A 14,387-nucleotide genomic window follows, 5' to 3' on the forward strand; every position below is an offset into this window, starting at 1 on the left:
GCTTTGACAATTTTCACCTTCAATCCTGTCATTCTATTGTGTTGAAACATCTGACATAACCAGGCGTGTGAAGTCTTGTCTCCGGTGGGTGTTATGTCAGATGCTCAACATGAAGATGCACAACAGGAGGTTAGAATTCATAAATAATTAACACAGTCGCTTCTTTTCTTACCCAGGATGCCCATGAGCACAGCTGGTTCTCTAGAGGGGATCTGTTGTAAGAAGGGCAGGATCTCGTCGATGACATACCACTTGTCTAGATACTCCAGAATCTTCCCCAGACACACCAGGGAGTTTACCCGCACCTGTACACGCACATACGCACACAGAGGTCAGAATGTCTACGGCTTACAGCTCCACTAACTTTCCAGTCACAGAGTCAGTCAAACGGTGGCATATGGTTCACAGGAAAGCAAAAGAGGCAGGTGAGTATAAAGAGGTGGGGGGCGGCAGTGGGTCGGGAGGTCTTGGAAATTGGAATCGGTACGATCGCAGGTTGGTGGTTTGCATTGGTTTCTTCCACTGTGTGTGTGAATGGGTGAATATAATGCACATTGTAAAGCACTTGGGGAAAGGCGCTAAATAAATGCAAATTTTTGTACCATTTAGAGAGGGAAGAAGGACTAAGAGAAAGGTAGGTAGAGAGGAACAGAGGTCTACGTCACACAGACAAATTACTTAAAGGGCAAGACCACTTTGGTAGAGGTTTGGGTTGTGTATTTACCTTGCCATGATGTAACTCCAAAGGTGGACAAGAAATCAAAAATAATTGCTCCATTGATTAGAAATTGATAATAAAAAATGTGCTCCTCATTGACTTACATTGTACGGTAAAACATCTCTCAAAGTCACTCTTTAAGCACATAAACGAACACAAACACAGCTGATTCAGACAATATAGAACATCACCAAACCCAGTACTGTTTGTTTTTTTAATAAAAATGTTAACTTCCTGCTGATTTTACTATTTGAAGATCGGGATCCGGATCCGCGAATCCAGTCCAGGTTTTCTTCTTAATAAAATTTGCTAAATCAACAAGAATAAAAATAAAAATAAAAAAACAGTACTGGGTTTGGTGATGTTCTATATTGTCTGAATCAACTTTGTTTGCGTTTGTTTATGTGCTAAAAGAGTGACTTTGAGAGCTGTTTTACCTTACAATGTAAGTCAATGAGGATGATATTTTTTTGAATTATCAATTTCTAATCAATGGAGCGATTACTTTTGATTTCTTGTCCACCTTTGGAGTTACATCATGGCAAGGTAACTACACAACCCAAACCTCTACCAAAGTGGTCTTGCCCTTTAACCTCTACATCCGAAATCTTTAAATTGAAAACTTGGAAAATCACATCATGTTTTGTATGTTGACAGCTTTCATCCTGACGTCCCTATGCTGGGGAAATCATTATAGGAGCACGTTTTCAAAACAGTTCAAATGTTGCTATTAGCTATAGTGCGTGCCAAAAATCCTGAAGGGGGCGTCAACAAGTGTCATTTGGTAGCGGCGGACATCTTTGTGGGGTATAAACAGGTTGACTTAACATTGCCCCCCACCAGTATGTCTGCAGCTACTATGACACGCCCCCCGTGGTGACGACGCGTTGGCACGCACTATAGGCTTTCACCCGTTTTCCAAATTGCACTGTACATGTCGATGACATGCACGTTAAGCTAGCTAAGGTTAACAGGCTAGCAAGCTAGATACATAATGCAAACAGACTGGCTGCAAGCGGGTGCAAGTCACCTCCACCCAGCCAAAGGGAGGACAGTGTAGCCAGTGAGAACGATGGGGGGCCTACGCAGCATACGCGCCGCTGGTGTGACGGCACTTACAGTACTTCCTGTTGGGGCATAGGTGTTTAACTAACCTCCAACCCTCGGCTGGAGAAGAGCAGAGAAAGAAGGGATGAAAGAATAAACTGAAGCTGGATGGATAGAAAGAGGCACTGACTGCTAGCGAGGTGGTCTGGAGGCAGGCTGATTTGATGCGCGGGATGAGGGCGTTCTTCATGGAGGGATACTCGATCAGGTTGGCAAACGTCGGGATGATGTTCAGACACAGCTCCTGGCAGGGAACAGGAAATGATGCTGTTACATATGACATCACTGTAGCACAAGACAGTGCGGGTGATTTTAAATTGCACGGAAAAGTATGTATTGCTCCAAGACTCAAAATACACACAGATTAATTACAAAACTGAGTTAGCTGCGTACTACACAATACTCAAGATATTATTTGAACATATTCTGTTCAAATTGACCATTTTCACATGGTGGCCATTTGCCTCTTACACCCCTCAGGTATGATGTAAGAGGTCAACATACAGTACCGTATTCACAACAACAAGACTACTTCCCCAGCAACGTATACACCAGGGGTACTCAACAACAAATCTTGAAGGTCCACAAATACGTTTTTGAATAAGGCTAGGGTCCGCAGTGCCCCCCCTCGCGCGCGCGCGGATTTCGGCGGATTCCGGTACTTTTCCCCCCGTTTTTTGTTACTTCATTTCGGTTTTAGGGTCAATTGTGACTCGCGATCGCGGTAACTCGCAGATTAATAGCCTAGAAATAATTTATTGGAAAGGGTCCCAGGGTCCGCAGTGAGGTGTCCCGCGGTTCGGTCATGGACCGCGGTCCGCCTGTTGAGGACCCCTGGTATACACAATATAATCTTGTTATTTGAAGATACAGAAAAAATCTACTTCTTATTTTCATTTTTTAAAGCACCTCAAATGTCCACAAGTGTATCATGACATAAAATCCCAGAGGATGGCACTTACAAGCATTATAAAAACACACATTTACAACTGGTCCTCGATGGAAGAGGACCACTTATTAAACAATAACCTATTTGTTTGTTTTCTGAGTGCCAGGTCAGTTCTGCCCTGGAACTAGAGGTACTTTTGCAATGTCCTCACTAACAGCTAAGATCATGGTTAGGATTGAAGAACTCTAATTCAGCCACTTCCTGCCCTTTACCTGAATCTGTATGGAGGGAGCTTCCAGAGCTCTGTAGACCATGGGCAGGACACTGTTCTTGATCTCTTCTGGTGGTGTTTTGGTCAGCAGTAAGTCCATCTTCTGCAGGAAGATCAGCAGGATCTGGAACAGCGTGGTCGGGGCACAGTAATGAGTGGCATTAAAAGAACAATGAGAGGTGAATGTGAAAGACACAGAAGTTAAATATTCTTATGGAGAGTAAAGTAGTGAGTGTTGAAAGAACAATTTAAGTGGTTTTAGTAACTAATTCCTAATTGTTATATACATAATACATCAGGACATCAGGGTTAATTTTGACAGCAAATTCTGATTTAGTCTTAGTCTTTTGAATAACACACCATAGTCCTATTTTAGTCTTCTGAAATTGTTTAGTTTTAGTCTAGTCGACTAAATATCAACATCTTAGTCTTTTAGTCTTCGTCAACAAAATTAACACTGTAATACATGCTACTGGACAATCCTCTAAGCAGAGACCACTCACCATATTGCTAGCCTGAGAGGGCATGAAGAGAAAAGTAGAGAGAAAGACAACGGTTGACATACAGTAACCACATATAGCATGCTGCCTGCATACAGTAGGTTTACAATGAACCATGCAATTCATAGTATTCTCATGACATGTTTTGTTTTACAATATGGTGCAAGGCCACAGCTCATTGGCCATGGACCGCCAAGATCTGCCTGTGATGGAATACTATGAATAATGTTACAGTTTGTAGTATGAAAACCCAGAAGAGAGCGAGTCATGGGTTCACCTCGTCAAGGTTTCCTTGTAGGGTTTTCAATTTATCCAGAAGATAAAGTCTGTGGTCAACATACAGTAAGAGAGTTTCATGTACTGTTACACACAATAAATTACACCTGTTAATATCGAAAAACATGCATTTCGAAGCTGTAACTTTCATTTATCACTCCAAAAAGAACACTGCAGGGTCCTAGTACAGAGGATATTTTTGGAACAATGTTGTCAAAAACGGTATGTATCAACTTATATAAACAAATATATTTCCGATACTATATCAGGGGCATACACTCACGACAAAAAATAGTACTTAGAGAAGTTGTCAAAAAATACAATTTTGTGGAATAGTAATTGTGAAAAATATACTAGTGAACGATTTGATCAAAAATAATGTTTGTTTAATATGTTATTTTATCGATTTATCCAAAACCAAAAGCAACTGGAAATACGTGGTTGTATGCCTTCCGCCTACCATTTGCCTGAAATATTGTATCACAATGTTGGGACAAACATGAGGTCACAGTGATTTTAACCGTTAACCTGTGACTGCCTACAGTACGTCTAATAAGTCCAGCTTTGATCCCAAGTGGAAGATTGTGCCAAATGTCACAAACTTCCCTCAAGGCATTCCTGAGATATTGCGTTGAGAGGTTGAGACGGACGGACGGATAACCCGGAAACATAATGCCTCCAGCCGGGGGCGCGTGGCTAGTGGTGAAATTTGCAGCAAGAACCCATGGCGCTATTAACTTCTGGGTTAGCCTACAAAAAGACTAATGAAACACACCACAACCACATGCCACAAGGACAAACAATATCATGCAAAAGAACACACACAGAAAAAAACATTTTCAACTTGGTTGAATATTTCATTCCATTATTAGGTTAGAATTGTGTAAACTCATGCACAAACTAGTATCAATCAAACTTTATTTACAGTAAGTGTCTTTCTTCAGAGATGAGGAGAAAAAGCTACCTGCACAGGTTCCTGCTGTTTGAAGACCGGTGTGAGGTCAGGCATGATGAGGCGGACATACTCGTCTTTGGTGCACTGCTCTGCGATCAGCAACACGTTGGGCAAAACGAAGGGAACCATGTCTGGGTTGACGAACTCCGAGGTCAACGCCGGCAAGATACGATACACCACCACTCTCTGAGGAAAGCAAATTGCTTCAGGTTGGATTCTCAATATCTTTTATTATTTGTATTCCTTTTTATATACTTATCTTTTATTGCCTGACATCCATAATTTTTTGTATACTGTTGTTGGTGGGACATTTTTAATTTTATATTTTGTCTTGTGAAGAACTTTGTAGCCAATGTTTTGATATACGTTATATAAATACATTTGAAATTAATTATGGGAAAAACTATGGCGAGAGTGTGAATTCAAATAACTGTAATGATTGACAGTCAAACTGTTGAACCAAACATTTTAATGGAAATGTCTCGAATGCCCTCATAGGGCACAGCTGTCCTCTTAAACCTCGGCATTGTTCACCATTTCTTATAGAGAGTAAGTCACTAAGTCGTGGCTACCTTGGGGAGTTTAGGCAGGACTTTGGGCAGGCCTTTGTAGAACTGGGACTTCTGCAAGTTGTCCCTCTGGAACAGGGAGTCAAAGTACTGCAGGGTCACAGCGCCCACGTCGTCAAAGAAAGGGATCTGCATTACACACAGAAAAAGGATTCACACAATACATGGATTAAAGCTAAATAAAATCTCTGAAAAAATTGTAAAAATTTTGTCAAGCCAAGTCCTGATCTGCGATTTGCGAAAAAGCGTGAAAGGAGTCCCCACAAACCAACACTGTTTCATAAACTATATGTAGAATTATGATGTTTTGGTAGCCATACAGTCATCCAGTTAAAGTGCAGATTGAGGCACCTTTACAATTATGAAATATCCGAGATCATTATGGTTTTCTGGAAGATGTGCTATATTTCTAGTTTGACCACTTCAAATACCCGTTAATCTTAAAATGACTAATACCCGGAAATAGGCCATCTACAAGCTTACAATGTGTCACAGCACGACACATTGTAAACTTGTAGATAGCCTATTTTCGGTGTGTGACATGATTCCATAGAAGACATGCTGACTTCTATGGAATTCAAATTACTCAAATCAGTCATGGTGACTGAGAACTTTAATCCATGACAATTGTCAGCATCATAGTGTGTGTGTGTGTGTGTGTGTGTGTGTGTGTGTGGTAAGATTCAGACCTTGGTCATTTGATCAGCGTCAGGGCGGACTGTGGGCGTGACACTGAGCAGCATCTTAACATGTTCTCGCACCTCCTCTGGAAGCTTTTTCAGCATGGCTGGATTCATACAACTCAACTGTAGATGAGACAGACAGGGAGAAATATACCAGCATTAGTGTTATTTTTTTGTATTGGAATTCCCATAGGCATATTTTTAGATCGCCTCATATAAGAACTGTGTTCCAGAAATAAACAAACTCACCCTAGCGATTTTACTCATATTGATATGAAGCATCAACTGACGGTGAAAAAGTACTACTTTTAAAAAAAATCACACCCTGTGTGAAGTGGGCGGTGTCTTGCTAGCTAATCACAATACTGAATGGAGTCAACCAATCATGTACAAAAAATAAATACATTTATTGAAACACTCTTTATGATGGAAGAAACCATAACTTAAAAAATACAAATTTATGGTTTTTTTAAAGTTATGGTTTCTTATATAGGGCTATGCACATGTGTCATGTGACACTGGCCAATCACAGTCCTGAATAGACTGTGATTGGCCAATCACGGTGCAGGGTTAGACGGGGTACATTTTTGTACATTTTTGTACATTTTTGTACATTTTTGGCCAATCACAGCGCAGGATTTGTTGTACAAATATCCAAACCTCACTTATAGGGGCGGTTTCACCGCCCAAAAACACACACAGTGTGAAGTGAGCGGTGTTATTTAGCAACAACAGTGGTCATCACAGTGATGGAAGCTCACTTTTTTTTTTTAAAGTATTTTTTTTTAAGTGCGTGGAGCTATCTATAGGTTATTAATGTCATCATGCGTCTCGCTAGCCAATCACAGTACTGAGCAAAGGGTGTGAATAGAGTCAGCCAATCACAGTACAGCGAAAGACAAATTTTCACGACGGTCCCAAACCCACTTATAGGAGCGGCTACACCGCTCAAAAATACAGTATATGACACGATCTCTAACATTTGCCAATAGGAATTTCAATAGAAAATAATAACACCATGACACATGGGTAGTGGGAGTGACGTCAGAACTTACTCTATACCGTAAGATTATAACAAAGAGGAAGTCAGAGTAACCAATGAGGATTGTGTTTATTGCCAGGTTATGTCTGAATGAGGATTGTGTTTATTGCCAGGTTATGTCTGAATGAGGATTGTGTTTATTGCCAGGTTATGTCTGAATGAGGATTGTGTTTATTGCCAGGTTATGTCTGAATGAGGATTGTGTTTATTGCCAGGTTATGTTTGAATGAGGATTGTGTTTATCGCCAGGTTATGTTTGTACATACGAGGAATTTGTCTCAGCGTGGTTGGTGCATTACAGTAAATGACATTCACACATTTACAAATATTTTCTTAAATTAAAAAGATAAGTTAAAGACAGAAACTAGAAGGTAAATATGTGATATGGAATACACACTAGACTATAGGCTGGTATAACAGCATGGCAGATACAAATATATATATATTGCACATGTTATAAGTGTTCACAGAGGATAGTAGCATATTGTCTCTGTCGAGTGGAAACCTCTTATGTCCAAAACTGTTACTTTTCAGGATTCAAATGCAAAAACACAAAAAGTTACAATATAGAGATAAGAGGTTTCTGCCCGACAACATCGATATACATTCATGTTTGTGTGCAACTGTGCATGGTTACATTCCCAGCATGTCAGTCAGTGAGTGGCAGTGGGCTTGTTTATGAACCTCACTGCCTCAGGGCAAAAACAGTTAAAAATGTGTGATCCACTTGCAGGTAGGCCTGTCACAATGATTACATAATCGCCTGATCGAAATGTTTGAGCGGAGTGTGTTTGTATGTCCGTATGTACTGTATGATCACGGCAAAAACAGCTGCAGCTGATTGCAACACAAAGATGCAACCAGTTACACTAATCAAACACAAACAGGAGACAGTGCAACACATGCGCTACTTAAAAACATGCACACACACACACACACACACACACACACACACACACACACACACAGGTTGGATTGAGTAAAAGTAAAAAAGTAATTAAAGTCAGAAAAAGTAATTAAAGGGCTTTAATGTCACTAAACTGAGTACAAATACTAAAAAGTAACAATTTGGAGTAAAAATACGTAAAAGTGATTTAAGTATAACTACTTAAAAGTTCACAAATCATAAAAAAATACTTCAGAGTAGTACTGCCTGAATACCAGCACCCACACATCAAATAGAGTAGTACTGTCTGAATACCGTTGGGTGACCTACCTTGAAGTGGCGCTCTTGAGCAGCCTTGAAATGAATGGACAGGGATTTAACATTGTTCCACTAGTTCATATATAGCTTAATGAAATTAACTCAAAAGGCACCGCTCACTTTACACTGGGTGTGATTTGTTTAGATAATCGTAATTATTTCATCAGAATCGTTTCCATTCATCGGTTTAAAAAAATATATGTTGAAAAATAGCCAAATGCAACGCGTTGTGAGCTTGCAGATAGGCTATTTTCGCTATTTTTTAAAAGTATACATTATTTTTAAGTATATGGCCTATAAAGGCAAGTACATTATTTCGTTTGATTATTGGTACCGGTCATTCATTTTGCACAAGACATCTGGCACTGATCGGTCCAGTGGAGATTAGCCACGGACACACAGACAGACCCTCTTCTAGACACCGCTCGGCCCCCTAGCAGCAGCCACGTGGAAAACGAAGCCATGCAAATACACGTCCTAATACTTTCCTCTCCTTCATCCCGCTCTCACCTGGTCCAGCTGCCTACTGAAGCTCTTGAAGATGTCATGCTTGTTGACCTGGATGACGGGCTTGCCCTCGTTGAAGACGGCGTGCATGATGACGCCCAGCGAGTACATGTCGGAGGCGTTGTCACAGCTGACGGACAGGATGTACTCGGGGGCCAGGTACTCGGGGTTGGGCAGGCACAGCGGGGGGAGGTTGGGTTCCCACTCCTTGCATGTGTACTTAGGCTGAGGGAGGGGGAGGTGAGACAGGTTTGTGAGGGTAGAGGCGCCATAAAGCCTGAGTAACTCCTTGGTCGTGCATCGAAAATAGCCGATCTACAAGCTCACAACGTTGAGAGAGGCTTTTTTCGATGCACGAGACCGAAGTATATATCAGGCTTAATACAGGCCAAGACGATAAATGCTTGCCGAATGCCGACGATACAAATTTCCCACAAAATGAGCGATAAATGGCTGTTCTCAAACAACAAGCATTTTCCTGGCCTGGTGAATCCAAACATGTTCTGAAAAGTGTTTCAAGGTTTGTGCCGATGATTTATATACGAAAAACATTTCACAAAGAGCTAAAGCTACAACCCGCCAGCCTCTCATGCTGGATAGAGGTAATTGCAACCATGTCTTAACTTAAAAAAGATGGTGGCAGCTAGTGTCCTATCCAGTGTGCGCACTAGGTCAAATAAAAGTATCCACATTGTCAACCAGTACAATAGGTGTCCTACCTCACACCAGTAGGGAGATGAACCTCCAACCACTGCAGATGTGCTTCTTATATTGTATTTATATAATCTATCACACAGATTGGTTAGAGGAATATTTTTTTATTCATTCAATAAGTCCCAGATTTAGCTTTAAAGTCAATTCCACATATCAGCTGTGGCATCTCTGTTTCAACGAAAATAACAGCGCTCATGGATTGTCCGACAGTCACTTTTAATAAGTTGGCATGGGCAGCATACTGAACTATATACACATTTCCACACTACGCCTTCATCAAAACACCATTACAAGATGTACGTTTAGCGCTCTTTTCCCCACCCATAACACACACACCTCGGCATCTGAGGGGTTGATGGAGGAGATACTGAAGTCGAAGCCCATGATCTTCCACGACCCACTCTTGTTGAGGATGACGTTCTCCGGACACAGGTTCCCATGGACCATCTTCACCCCGCTGTGGAGGAACGAGAGGCCCTCCGAGATCTGAGGTGTGGAGGAAGAGGACGTCAATCAAACAGCAAGAGGGTGAAACAAGTAACACAGGAAAATGTTTATGCTAGCCACACGTAAAAGAAAAAGATTGACCATACCACACTGTTTGACATGTGGCTCCTTTGTCACCTTTACTTTGATAAGATTTCATTCCTTTCTTTATATCTTTGTCTGTTATTGAGATATATCGGCCTATTCATGTTTCTTTATATGTACCAATGAATATGTTTTCAGGGATAAGCTGAGGTGTTTTTTAAGATATTTTCTTAAAAATACCTCACCTCATCCTGTTCAGAGTGGCTCACAGATGCTCCTCTGGGCAATCTGTGTCCTTAATCCACTCCATAAAATTCTAGATCTCTTTGTTCTCCAGTACATGTTTTACAAAGTCTCTAGTGACCATAAAGTAAGCTCTGCCTGAGAACACGGGGCTGTTGAGTGGTGGTGGTGGGGGGGAATAAGATGTTCACAGACTGAGTCTGACACACACACAACGGATCTATGGACAGGGGCGAAAAAAACCTAAGACTTTGGCTGTCTAGATAGTTTTAAGGAATGAATTATCAAAGGATCCAAAGGCTGTCTTCTTCACCACAACAAAGTGACAACCAAGTAGGGATGGGTCGATAATAACGATTATCGTTTATCATGATAAAAAACGCTCACAATAATCTTATCGTGGAGATTTTAAGTTATCGTGAAATTGTCCTCCATCATACACTAGGATGAATTAGCTTTCGTTGAGCTGCAAATTCAGTACAACATCCAAAAATAGCAGATCTAGCAGAGCTTTTAGATTGGCTATTTTTGGCAAACGTTCCCACCACAATAGGGATGCTGGGGGTTCAAGTGGTTAACTCTTTACCTGCCATTGACGAGATTTCTCGTTTTTCTCTGCATGGCTCAGCCAGCCGTCGACGAGAAAAACGAGATTTATTTTTGGTCATTTTAATTTTTCGTTTATCACAAAGGAAGCAGGAGATAACGCGATGCAAAGATTTTCTGCTCCATTTAGTCCGTGAGCCAGGACCCCAAAAATGGGGTCATCATTACCATCTGGGGGGAATAATTCTCATAGTGATTTTTGGGTAGGTATACACCCCTAGAGCTAGGAAAAATGTGATAGCCTTGCATCGGTGGTAGCTATCTGTGTGTTATCACTCCTTTTATAACCACAAGCCAAAACACAGTTTTCAAAATCCGAATGAAGCATTCTACTTCAAACTGATGGTTCTCTCTTATTATTGACCCTCTCTCTCTGAAAAATGGTTGGGATAAAGCTCAGACTATATATTGTCCAGAAAGGTTGTTAAAATTTGCATATCTAGAACATTTTTCTATTACAGGCAGTGACAACATAGTGACTATATGTGACATAAGATGTACTTTGGTTTTAATGAAAAATGGAACACAAAGGGTTCCTTTGTAAATTACCTATAGATTTAAAACCATGTTAGATTCTAAGGAAATGTATTATGAAATTCAATAAACAGAATATAGTGCAATGGGTAAGAAAATATCCAAAATGGCCACTAAACACACGGCTGGCAATTTTTTACTTTTAATCCGCTTGTCTTAGAATACCTCTGTTTAATACCTCTTTTTTAGGGTTTTCATATGTAGAATCCATTCCTGATGTTATTTTTTTAATATCAGGTCGATCATGTCAAAGGTCAGGTCAAGGTTAAAATTGACCTCTGGGAGAACAACAAATGGAAACAACTTGATGAACATTCATGGTTCACTATTCATGATTTTGTTTTGTGAAAAGTGTCATTAACATGTCACAAGAACTGGTATTCATAATAACATGAATGTAAAATGATATAATCTAATGTCAAATATGTATCTTTTGCAACTACATCTGTATTCTCCAACCCACATCCTGTTCTACCTCATCCTTACAAGTATCCTCCTTATTAACATCACTCCTCATCTGTAGCTTGAACATATCATCAGTAACCATCTTCACCAGAGCAGTTACAGTACATCAGTGATGTACTTCTCACTCTCTGTGCCCTAAATTGATATTGCACCATGTCACATAGCTCTGACGGTGGGGTCACCCTTAGCAATGACAGGAACAAGAATATCCTAGATCTCCTATCCAAATTTTGTGACATCAAACGACTTGTCAGGTGGGGCTTGGTGGTCTGCCACTTTCCACAACATCACTTGTAAATAAATGAGCCCACATGTGGTGCAACAGGTTGGTCGGTGTTGGAGGAAGGGCCATTGACTTGTGGCACCCACCTCACCCAGCACATCAGGGTAGCCTGGGAAGTTCCCTGCCAGCAAAGTGTAGTGTGCTCTGATCTTGCCTTTGTCATACATATAAGACTGTCCCATCCCAATGCTCCATCTATACTTTACACTGTAGGTCCACCTGATACACCCCAATACACAGCATACAACAGGACAAGAACATCAGTGTAATCACTGAGCATGTGTATCACACCCTTTCCAGAGATGGCTGCATCAGGGATATAGGAACTCATGGTGATGTCTGCCTCATCATGACTAAATGCAGTATCTATCGTCAGCACTGAAGGTGTACAACATGCTCAACGGCTTCTGCTTAATGTTCTTACTCTTCATGATGACATCTCATGTGGGTAAAGGACATTACTATTCACAACAGCATGGGGGCAAATTAGCCAAGGATGGGATTGAAGAGATGATCTTTCTGTGTGTGAGGAATCCTACACCCCAATATTTTATGACCAAGACACACCAGTGCTTCAACTCTCCCTCTGTTTCTGCACATTTTGGGGAAGGCTTCAGTCCACTCCACTCACATGCATCATGACAGCATCTTTCCTGATCGTTATGGCAGTCTGCTCCCCAGACTGGTCAGCAGAGACAGTGATCCAGAATCCATCATGGTGCCGACAGACAAGGTATAGCTTAGCCTCTATGCTATGGCATGGAGCACATGCATCTTCAGCAGGCACTGGGTTAGATATCAAGCACACTGCACATGGCCAGCATGGAAGAAGTGCTTCAGTCATGTGCTTCATGAGAGAAAAGGTGAAGTTAATGTCAATGTGTCTCCCTGCGCATTCAAACTGGTGGATGTGAAGTGTAGGAAGAAGTTGTCTACCCACTGTCAGCCAGTAGGATGGAGATGTGCAGTGTCCAGGTAGGCTACTGCTGTATCTGTTCCAATGTCTTTGGCCAAGTTGATAGAAACCACTTCAGAGTGCTGCTGATACACTCAGGACTGACCACTGAACTTGCCTGTCATGTTCTGCAACCACATGCATTTCCACTTCCAGTGCTGAACCTTGCATCAGTTTTGCAATGCAGCTGAAGAATGACTGTATAACATGCATCCCACCGGGATGCACAATTACATTATAGAGCTTATATACCTGCAAGGTGTCAACAAACGGCTCCATGTCAATTGTGAGGTGAATAGGGCCTGCTGTACATGTCAACCAGTGACCATATCTGCTGCCTGCTTGGACACCTGGTTGGACGATAAGGTGCGAGAGAGACCTTGACCTGACCTTTAGCACATAGGCCAAAGACTGACCAGCAAGTCAAAATATAACATTAGAAATAGATTCTACACCTATGAATGCCCCCCCCCCCCAGGTCCCCATATGAATCACGTTCACGAAGTTCACAGATTCCCTCACACAACTGCAATATTTTGTTGTTTTTAACATAATTTAGTACAATGGAACATCACCATGGGATGGACACCATCTTTGATTTGGCAATAAAAAATTAACTGATGGTAATTTCACTGATTCAGCCATATTTCTTGAACCCTAAGACCTAGTTTTAGACACCAAAACCACCTTTCTAGGTTGAACAGTATCATAAAGCCATTTAAGCTCCTGGCAGTCATATTGGACGCCATCTTGAAAATGATGGCTTTACGAGAAATATAATTTCCTAGATTTTTTTGTATGTTCTTAAGCATGCCTAGACGTACCAGAACCAATTGAAAAACCTTTTGTATATTTTTTTGGGGGGGGGTTAATAGTATGTTTTCATATATTGACCCATGTAATTTTCGCCTAGTGTTATAACATAAAATGCATGATAGCACCCATAAAGCTACCATTGGTGCAAGGCTATCACATATTTTCTAACTCTAGACATGCATACCTTGACAAAAATCACTATGAGCATTATTCCCCTCAGATGGTAATGACCAACCCCCCTGGCTCACGGACTAATTCACTTCAATGTTAAAAAATAAACGGAGACAAAATTCACATTTTACCTATTTTTGCAATGTATTGTCTCTGGCAGGGAAGGGGGTAGATTGTGTATAAATCTGGCAGTTAAAGAGTTAACAAAAGTAGCATTTTGAGTTTTAAGCATATTTTGATTATCGCGATAATATCGTTAATCGCAATTAGTTTTGCCACAATAATCGTGACATGTAATTTTTTTTATATCGTCCCATCCCTACAACCAAGTGATGACAAAAGTGCCAG

General features: G+C 41.0%; 1 protein-coding gene across 1 annotated transcript in view; it reads right to left on the bottom strand.

Annotated features, from left to right (window-relative positions):
* Positions 1-14,387, bottom strand: part of scyl2 (SCY1 like pseudokinase 2) — a 28,144-nt gene that overhangs the window by 8,063 nt on the left and 5,694 nt on the right. Inside the window, exons 5-12 of the mRNA XM_080421430.1 lie at positions 9,772-9,921; positions 8,725-8,946; positions 5,975-6,091; positions 5,289-5,414; positions 4,726-4,902; positions 2,987-3,109; positions 1,956-2,069; positions 173-305 (exon numbers count right to left, since the gene is read on the bottom strand). Coding sequence (XP_080277556.1) covers positions 173-305; positions 1,956-2,069; positions 2,987-3,109; positions 4,726-4,902; positions 5,289-5,414; positions 5,975-6,091; positions 8,725-8,946; positions 9,772-9,921 — 1,162 coding nt within the window. The remainder of the gene's footprint in view (positions 1-172; positions 306-1,955; positions 2,070-2,986; positions 3,110-4,725; positions 4,903-5,288; positions 5,415-5,974; positions 6,092-8,724; positions 8,947-9,771; positions 9,922-14,387) is intronic.

Source organism: Gymnoscopelus braueri (genome assembly GCF_963280865.1).
Source record: "Gymnoscopelus braueri genome assembly, chromosome: 23".
Lineage (NCBI taxonomy): Eukaryota > Metazoa > Chordata > Actinopteri > Myctophiformes > Myctophidae > Gymnoscopelus > Gymnoscopelus braueri.